The sequence below is a fragment of the Catharus ustulatus genome, chromosome 9 (genome assembly GCF_009819885.2).
Source record: "Catharus ustulatus isolate bCatUst1 chromosome 9, bCatUst1.pri.v2, whole genome shotgun sequence".
Lineage (NCBI taxonomy): Eukaryota > Metazoa > Chordata > Aves > Passeriformes > Turdidae > Catharus > Catharus ustulatus.
Genome location: NC_046229.1, coordinates 14,489,699 through 14,499,113, shown reverse-complemented (window position 1 = coordinate 14,499,113; position 9,415 = coordinate 14,489,699). Strand labels below are relative to the sequence as shown.

At 35.9% G+C, this 9,415-nt stretch overlaps 1 protein-coding gene across 28 annotated transcripts in view; it reads right to left on the bottom strand.

Moving 5' to 3' along the window:
* Positions 1-3,080: 3,080 nt before the first annotated feature.
* The window catches only part of ADGRL2 (adhesion G protein-coupled receptor L2), a 386,257-nt gene continuing 379,922 nt past the window's right edge, over positions 3,081-9,415 (bottom strand). For 11 of the 28 annotated variants that reach the window (XM_033066956.2, XM_033066966.2, XM_033066962.2 and 8 more), the window contains 3 exons: positions 8,482-8,610; positions 7,647-7,664; positions 3,081-5,158 (listed from right to left, as the gene is read on the bottom strand). In XM_033066956.2, coding sequence (XP_032922847.1) covers positions 4,404-5,158; positions 7,647-7,664; positions 8,482-8,610 — 902 coding nt within the window. In that variant the 3' untranslated portion in view covers positions 3,081-4,403. Of the gene's footprint in view, positions 5,159-5,829; positions 5,883-7,612; positions 7,665-8,481; positions 8,611-9,415 lie in introns of all 28 variants that reach the window. The other 17 variants (XM_033066972.2, XM_033066974.2, XM_033066973.2 and 14 more) reach the window with 7 other exon arrangements.

The window sequence follows — 9,415 nt, the reverse complement described above, 5'->3', positions numbered from 1 at the left end:
GAATTTATCCTGCATGAATAAAAGGATTTAGAAGTTGTCATTCTAAAAACCACATGAAGATTTTACTGAGAAAACCCCCAAACACCATTGAAACAGGGTCCTAATGAACCCTTACTCCAGACTTTTGGTAGAGCCAGGTGACTGAGTTGGAGCCATTAATTGAATTCCTACTAGTTTACAAAGTGCTTGTGTAAATGAAAGACACAGATCTCTTGCTTCCAGGGTTGTGACAGTGATAATTTTTATCTCCAACTCAGTTCAAAGCTGAATTACGAACTGTGGAGTACAGACCCAGAATAGCAGTGCAATCGATAAATTTGGGATTCTCGTCCCACCATGCAGCCATATAGCAAGATCCTTGCTTACTGAAAGGGTAGCACTGCTCTTCAGAAATGTGGAAGGTGATTGTGACCATTTGTTTTTTAAAAAATTAAGGAATTTTTTACTGTGATCTCTCTGGGGTGTCTTTGCAGGATTACTGAAAAACTGAAGGATTACTGCTGAATCCCATCATTTTAAATTCATCATTGTTCCCTAGAATTAGTGAATTCAAATGTTGTGTGTGTATATCTATATATATGTGTAGGATAGCCTACCTGTAGCTTCTCTTGATTGTGAAAAGTAATTTTATTCAGGTCTAGAAGAGAAGTTTTGTTATTTTTGAGGCAATGTGGGATAACACCAGCTACAGTACACAGGGACTGTTTACTTTTTTTGTTGCTCTGTTAATGTCTTTTCTGATAGGTAAAAAAAAACACCTTAAAACTTAGGACATCAAGTATGACACATATTTTATCCATAATTTATGGCAATTTGAAACACCTTTTATTGCCTACATAAGTGAATATATGTAAACTTTATTAGTAACTTCATTTCAAATTTAAAATAAGCAAAGGTGTATTGTAGAATTTACAGATAAAGGTTTGTTTTAACTAAGAAGTTATTACCAGTGTTGCATTTCTTCATGTTATGGTTCACTTATGTAGAATTGAGATGTATTTTATATTAAACAATGCATAGCACCATTTTACAACAGTTCACTAAATGCACATCCCATTCAATCTTTTGTAGTAATTTATGTAACTGGACTGAAGTTACAAGGAAGAATTGAACTGAGCCAGTAGGGTTAACACTGATACTAACAGGAGATTTCCAGCCATAAGAAAATTGCAGCTCTTCTGAAAGACAGTGCCTAAAATAGCAACATATCGTGGGCACCATGATAGGAGCTGCTTAACTGATGACCCTGAAGAAACACTTGTTTCCATTAATTCTGCTGCCATTATTTCTCTATTCTTGAACTCTTCCTCTGAATTCTTCTGTCCTTCTGATCCCAAGACAAGATGGCAGGAATGTTAGAAGAGAACATAAATTACAATAAGTTGTCAACTATATAATTATACTGTAACCTACTACACTGAGAAATTACACCAACAGAAATTTGGCAATGTATTGGTTGCTAGCTAAACACAGGACACTCACTAGCTCAACATTAAAAAAAACCCAGGCTCACTAAAAAGCAACATCTACATTACAAAGAAGCTAACAAAAGAATTCCCTTATGATACTTAGGTTCAGCTGGTTCATCTTAGGTTCATCAGCTACATTTTCTTGCTTTATGAATACTTGTTACATTTGCAATTGAATATGTATTTAAGATCACAATGCTACAAACCTTTTTCCAGTATGTAGTTTTGCCACCTTTAGTTAGACAGAAAGGAGTAATTGCTCGGAATAGGGTTGAAGATTCTGCAGAAAGTTAGTGATGTTATTAGGTCATGTGTACTGTAATTACTTGAGTATCATAATTTTGAAATCCTTAAGAACTTGATTTCCTAGGTAGAAGACAGCAAGTAGGCTTGTGCCAGACAGACTAGGAGAATAATTTTTGCTCCCAGGAGTCTGCTGTGTACCCTGAATCAGAACTAAGTTCTGTTTCATAGAGATTTCCAATTTTTAAAGCATCTCTACTAAACAGAAGTAAACCATTTCTGATTTAATTTTAAACGTTTCAGTGACTCTACTGCAAATACAGTAACTTTGAAGTGTTAAGGAACTTACTGGCAAAAGTTACCAGTGGCTGATGGTAGAAAATGCTTTTTACTCATGAACAGTTGCTACAGCGTCACAGCTCTGAACAGATATATTGAGGTTACCTGAACCCCACAGTTCCATCTCAACCTGGATTTTATTTTTTTAGAGTTTGAACCTCCTCAACAGTCTTGCCCAAAACATTCTTCTGAAATCCAAACTTCTTAAAAATTAACTGACTTGTTTTCCAAAAGGACTTTATATATTTCAATACATTAGAAGGTAAAAATACAGCTTTCAAGTGAATTTTTGCTGTTCTCATACAGAAAGTCACAGTGGCCAAACGTAAAACTGTGGCCTCTGTGATGATGGGGCATTAATTTGAGAGTTATTTGAAAGAACAGTTTTGGAAGTGGTGACAAATGCAGGCCTTGATGCTATCTTTGAAGGGCCCTGGATGAGAGGAACAAAAGAGGCATGGGAATCAACACAACAAAGATTTCAGACTTCCAATTTAGCTACTGACTTGTAGATAACATCTTGGGCATCAGCTGCCTTCTGCACTTCTCTAGCTTGATAAAAATAGGGACAGTCACGCTTATTTATCTAACAGAAACCAGTGCCATGATGGATGAATTATTTAGATAGCACTCAATGCTAGCCAAATGCTGCTTATTTGTGTTTTCCCCCTGCAACAATGTATCTTCATCACTAATAATTAACCACTAATTACGGCTGCCAAGAATATGAGAGTGGTGCTTACCACCTTATTTTTAATTTCAGTGCAGATGCTTACTTAAAAGTTATGTAAATATATGGATTTACAGTACATTTTTCTAATGACCCTGCTACATCTGGGTTTGATCCTATTCAGTTGTGACAAAAGAATAGTAAAGATGATCTGTCTTCTGCAGAGCTATAGGCAGTTTCTGCTGAATTCTCAATACTTAAATCATGAAATGTAAAGATGCCATTCTAGGCAGGACACATCAGGCCCGAAGGACTGCTGATGCCAATTATGCTTCGTACATAATAATGCACATCTTACCTATTTGGAAAAAAATTCACATTTATTTACTGTCAAACAGGTGTTAAACTTTACACTGGATATTAGTGATGGGCTCATTATTAACAGGTTTACACAAAGGGATGAAAAAAGCAGAATTTTGTTGAAACAATTTACATTTCATTTGATTTTTTATCATAAAATAAATTAATTACTAAATATAGGCAGAAGGAATATGGAAGAGTTATAGTTATGTTTTATTTATTTTTTTTAAAGGACAGGCACCTTTTATTCACGAGAAAGCTTGTGAGAAGTGTCCAGTGTCCCCTTTACCCCTTACCACCCAACCCTGATTAAAGAATGAACAGGGAATTGAGTTACAATCTTTGTTACCTACACCAAATTTGTGCAAGGCTTGGCATAATTGGCTTCTAAAACAACTTTCTCCCCAAATTATGTTTTTTTTGGCAATAAAAATTCAAAACTTAAGAATAAAAACTAACTTGTCAAAGCAGAACACTGTTTACAGTGAAAAAATAAGTGAAAACAGGTAGAACTTGCATTTTAAACAAACTATCGTACTATGAACAGTGTAAGAAAAACAGCTTATAACATATGTGCAACCAAGAGCTTTTCACAATATTTTCTTCAAACTCTTTAAAATTATTTTTTACTGACAATTATATTTCAGTTGGACACAAATGTATTTATTTTACCCTAGCAATAGAACAAAATATAATTTCTTTAGCCATTTTTTCATGAGAACGGTTCATTGTACAGTTGAGGAAATATATGAAATAAGGCCTGTGGCTTGATTGCTAGTGGTTAGACATGTATTCCATCTTTGCCCTAATGGAAAAGATTTGCAGTGAACTGCAAACTGATGCAGAATATCTCTCCTGCTTTTGCAAGTCTTGTCAGGAATAGTAAGGTACAGTAAATTTGTCCCACAGGATTTTAAAGCCTACGCCTTGTATATAATACAATGTAGGCCTAAGAAAAAAAAAATGGTGCAGCCATATTTACAAATTTAGTTCACAAACTGCTGCAGTAAAATGGCTGGAAAGTGTTTATTTCTCTTTTTTTTTTCACAATTTTGTTAAATTCAGCAGCAGAAGATATCTTAAATACCTTGTTGGTATTTCTTTTCTTTGTAACAAATAATTCATTTTAGTATACTCTGTGTATATACAAAGTTTTTGCTTTATAAAAATTCACAGAACTGCGAGGTCCAGTCATCCCTGTTACTGGAGAACCACAGGGTCAACAGAATTGTCTCTTCGAGCAGATATGAGGGAGCCTGCACGGGGCCAATTAAGTCCTTTTAATACTTGAGCGTGGCCTTTAATATTTCTTTGCTACACTATTAAAGGCTTGTCACTAGTTGCATTTGTCCTTCTCTAACATCTCCTTCCGGAATACATCCTTCCTTGTTAATGGGAATGATATAGCCGTCGCTATTACCCCTGCTGATTTGATAGTACATCTGAAGCTGATGGCCAGCTCCTAGGTTTGGCATGCTCTTGTAGTAAATGTCCTCATTTTCACTCCTTCTGGAAGGAGAGAGGTCTTCTTCAACGTCGGGGCTGCTCTCTGGGTAGGGAGAGTCTCTGAGGTTGGGCATGCTCGTGTAAAGAGAGTCTCTGTTGGGGGACTGGAGGTGGTCGTCAGCCTCGGCTGTCAGCTGTGAGACGTAGCTGTCAGTTCCCTCGGTCTTCACTTTCTTCTGGGGCTGGTACAGAAGGGAGTGAGTCCGCTGAGGGATGAGAGGGGCCTCCAGCTCTTTGTGGTGGAGCTCCAGCCCAGGGGTGTCGCTGTGCATCAAGGAGGAGGCGTCTGCCACGATGGCGTCATCCTCGCTGCTGCTCCCGCCGATCACAGCCTTGGCTGGCAGCACCCGCTCCAGGTTGTGGTTCTTGCTGCTGCCCCGCAGGTTGTTGTGCACTAACTCTGAAATGATCATTTTCTCAAAAGCTGTATCATTCAGGCTTAGTCCACAGTCTACAACTTGCACGCTGTCGTTATAGTCTCCATTGCGCAATGAGTAGCTGTTGTTGAAATTACCATTTAGCGGTAGAGTATCCATGGCACTTGTATCCCTGGCATTGTTCAGTGAATGTCCTGAAATGGAAAAGGACACCTCTGGTTATTGTCTGACTTGTTTTTATCATTTTTTTTTTCCTCTTTTTAACAAAGTTCTTTAATGTAGTTCAGGACAAAGTTGTACTTGGAAGTAAAACTTGAGAAAAGTTAGGTTATTGAACATTCCCAAATGTAAACAGTTGCACACCTTATAGGAAAGATGCATTCTAAAAATATAACGTGTGTTTCCTGTGGGGAATAGTGGCATTTAAATTTCTTAATTTAGTGTCAATTCTGTGACTTTTCCACAAGGAACTGTTCACTCCATGCCCTTGCATATGTAATGCAAAGCAATTCATTTGGAAACATCTATGTTTTGAAGTACATCACCATGATTTAGAAAAAGAAAATTAACAGAATTTGTCCTAAACGACACTAAATTAAAAAGGAATTAGATCACAGACATAACTGAAGGTAAATGTACAACATAAACCCACATAACTGGCAAGCAACTACTTTAACAACATTTCTAACATTTTTTTCCTATGTTTTTTTTTTTTTTCTTGGAGATGAAGTAAAGAAAAGAATGAAAAAAATGGATAAATACAAAGAATTTATGTTAAACAAGGACAGCCATCTTTCACACTACAGGGATCAGGGCCCACAAGCACCATCCAACAACACGATAGACAGCAGGTGGAATGACTCACTTTGGACAACTCACATCATGTCTGTCTGCTCAGGCTATCTGGCCTAAGAGTAGCTGATATATAAAAGAAAGTAAAATGATTTATTGTAACATGATGAAGAATTACTGAGCTTCTCAGCAACTTAGTCAGAGCAAGGGTTCAGCAAATTAGATTACTAAGCAATAACAGCTTTTCTTTTCCCACTTAATGTAATTTTTTGCACTAATATTCTGTCTGCCAACAAAGGCCCCAGGCTCCTTAAGGTCAAAGTTTGCCTGCAGTCTGCATCAGTCACAGTGACAGCACTGAATGAACCAGAATAGTTAATTAAGAGTTAGGCCCACAGTTACCATGGGCATGGAAGTCAAATGCAGAAATGTTAGGAATTTCTGTAAGTATGGGTCACAGAAATTAAACCAAAGAATAAATATTAGTTGTGGAATGGGAAGAGAAAATCAGCCATGGCTGATATCTCATAGCTGTTGAAGGAATGACAGATTGGGTAAGTCTGCTGAAAACATGAAAAGGAGTTTAAGAGGGGGGAAAATGAAGTCTTATGATGATTAAAGTCTTTATGCTTTGGGTTTTGGCTTTTTTTTCTGATAACTTGATAAAGAAAAGGTTTTCCTATAGACACAAAGACATGTAAACTATGACAGCACAGTGCTTCCCAAGCAAAGGAAAAAAAAAGAAAAAAAAAGAAACTTTGCAAGAAATTAAAGAGTCTGAACCATGGAGATCAGATGGTTAAAGCATTCCTAAAAAAGCACTTTATCTACAGATATGTCTGGAAGTAAAGAAAGAATGAAGTGACTTTACTGAAATGAGACTGACCACTGTGAGGCTGCTGCATAATATGCAAGGCTTGGAGGAGTATAAGGGAAAAGTTTTTTGGAAAAGATTTTACTTTTTCTCATTTTGTGGATTGTTTTTTTTTTCATAATTAAAGCTGCAGCTTATCCTAGAAAATTCAATATTCTCTGGAAATATTGTTTTCAATTAAAAAGAAATTGTATTTTCTCATGAAAAGATTTTTGTCTTCAACTCTAAAAAACTACAGTAATAATTTCCAAATAAATTTGGAGCAATTTGCAAGTAATTTTACATTTATGTTATTGTTAACTCTTCTCAATGTGTACTGTGATTTTAAAAGTGATGAGGGTTGTTTGAAAGGTCTCTTTAAGCTTTGATTAAACAACTATATAGTTTTGCAATTTCTTGTATGTTCTAAGATTTTTCTTGCAATGGATTTAGCTGTGCAGAACATATGGCATTTATAAAAGTAGACAACACATAGACCACATGCTGGATTCATTTCCCTCATGAAAGTGATTTAATACTGTAATTTTAATTTTCTTTTCCTCTGCTAAAGAGATATCAAAATACATCTGATAATCCAAAATGAGTTTTCTATGATATACTGCAGAGTTAAGCATGCTAGAATATATTCAAATTGGTTTGATGAGGCAAATTTTGTTGCCCACGATCAGGTAATTAATTTGAAATCTTTCATAGCCTGTAGCAAGATTACTGTAGGAATGTAAAAATATAAGTAAATTGTTAAGCATTTAGACATGACACTTTTGGTTTTAAATAGCAAATTATTTCAGCATTGCATAACTTGTGTTACCAATAGGGTTTGCTACAGACCTCATGGTGCTTCCCAAAAAGCAGTATGCAAGTACTTTTTGAATGTGGAAATATTTTATTTGCAAATTGTGAACCACTTGCCCGCTGAGTCTACTTCATGACCGCTAGTTATGTTTTAATTGTGCCCATTAAAAATCATGCTGAAAAAATTTACATTTGATAGGCAAAGTTAAGTTTTACTCCCATACTTGTCTCTCTGTAGGTTGCTAGAGGAAAGCATAAGGAAAGTAAGAAAACAAGAGAATGAAAATAGAAACTACAGTTCAGTTAAAAAGGAGACTTGAAATAAAAACTGGAAACAAGGTTTTAGGTTTTATGAGCTCTTTTTCAAATATTTATAATTCTATTTACACTACAGTGATCTTACGACTCATCAAACATTATCTGCAAGATATTTACTGATGAATTGCAACATCGTTAAAAAAGCAAGTAGATAATGTAACAACAAAATGTTAGGTAAATGATGACACCCTTTATTCCTACAGAACTAAACTGCTCTAAGTGTTAATGGCAAGATTTTCCTACAGGAAAATGATCTCCCATAAAGCTGCACTATACTATAGTTTAGATCTGTTTGATACTGGATCCAATTTTCTACACTGGGGTATCCAAAGGTGTCAAGATGCCTTGCACTGCTTTAGTATCTCATCCATTCCATAAGCAGGGTTTTCTCAGCAAGCTTTAGAGTCAACCTTATATTGCATAGACATGATACCTCTAAGTGATATATATCTTGAAGATGGGCTCTCAGACCATGTGGTGTCAGTCCTTTAATAGTATATTAAGATTTATGCCACCTGTGTTAAAAACATGGATAATTATTGGTAAATACTGTTAGGGCAAAGGCATTACTATAATATAGTGCAGTTTTACAAGCTGACATTGGCAACACTGCATTTCTCGAATTTATTTCAGAAATTCAGACTGTACGGCTGGGGTGTTGCAACTTGAGTTTCTATCTAGGGAAAGAGGGAATTTGGAGGGAGCCAAGAAAAGCAGTTTATTCAGGAAGAATAAGCACACCTGGTGAGTTAAACACAGGAGCTGAAGGGGCATTACATACAACTGTTTCTGCGAGCAATGTGTTATAGGGGTTGTTAGTGCCGTGTGGTCGAAGAAGAGGGTTTGTTAGTAGGTAATTGCCAGTCATTCCTAAAGCAAAAGAAACAGAAAAAAAATGTCAGTTCCTTAATTTTAGCCTGACAGTTTCAATAAAGAATATTTTTTGTTCATCATGAATCGCATAGGATTTCTAGAATGTAATTCAGCTGAAAATTTCTGGATGTATTTGAGTTATGCATTGAAAATGGGAGCAGGAAAATAGAGTTAAATTCCAGTATTTCACAGGTGCTGTCCAAAGCCCCAAGGTAAATATCTAGTGAAAGTGATATTTACTAATGTATACAAAATCATTGTTACACAAGAGTAGCAATCAAATGTTTAGAGATCAAGGTACTACATAAAGCTATTAGAAATTTAGAAATGATCATAGGGAACACTTCTGTCCAGAGCTGAGAGAGCTGAATTTCTCAAGCTGAAAGGTATTGAAAAACCTCTTATGACAGGATCAGAGCTGTTACTCACGTTATTAAAACCACACAGATAGTGGAAGGGATTTACTGTTTTCAAACAGACAGTGGATGGCAAATTGCAAGAGGCATATCTTAGTATATTCAAAAGTATGCATGCTGAGGGGAACGCAAAATATTTGCTCTAAGAAATCAGAGCATTCACATTTTCTCCTGGGACATTCATGCTGCAAACATATCTGCCAGGTTTAAAAAGAGAACTCCTCGAACGACAAATTTCTTTAAACTATCAGTTTACAAACAATGTAAGACAACGAAAAATAATACATGAACAGACTCTTTCAAACTCTTGTAAACTCAAAATTACATGTTAACAGAACAGCATTTAAACAACACAGAATAATCAGAAAAAAAATCAGGATATTTTT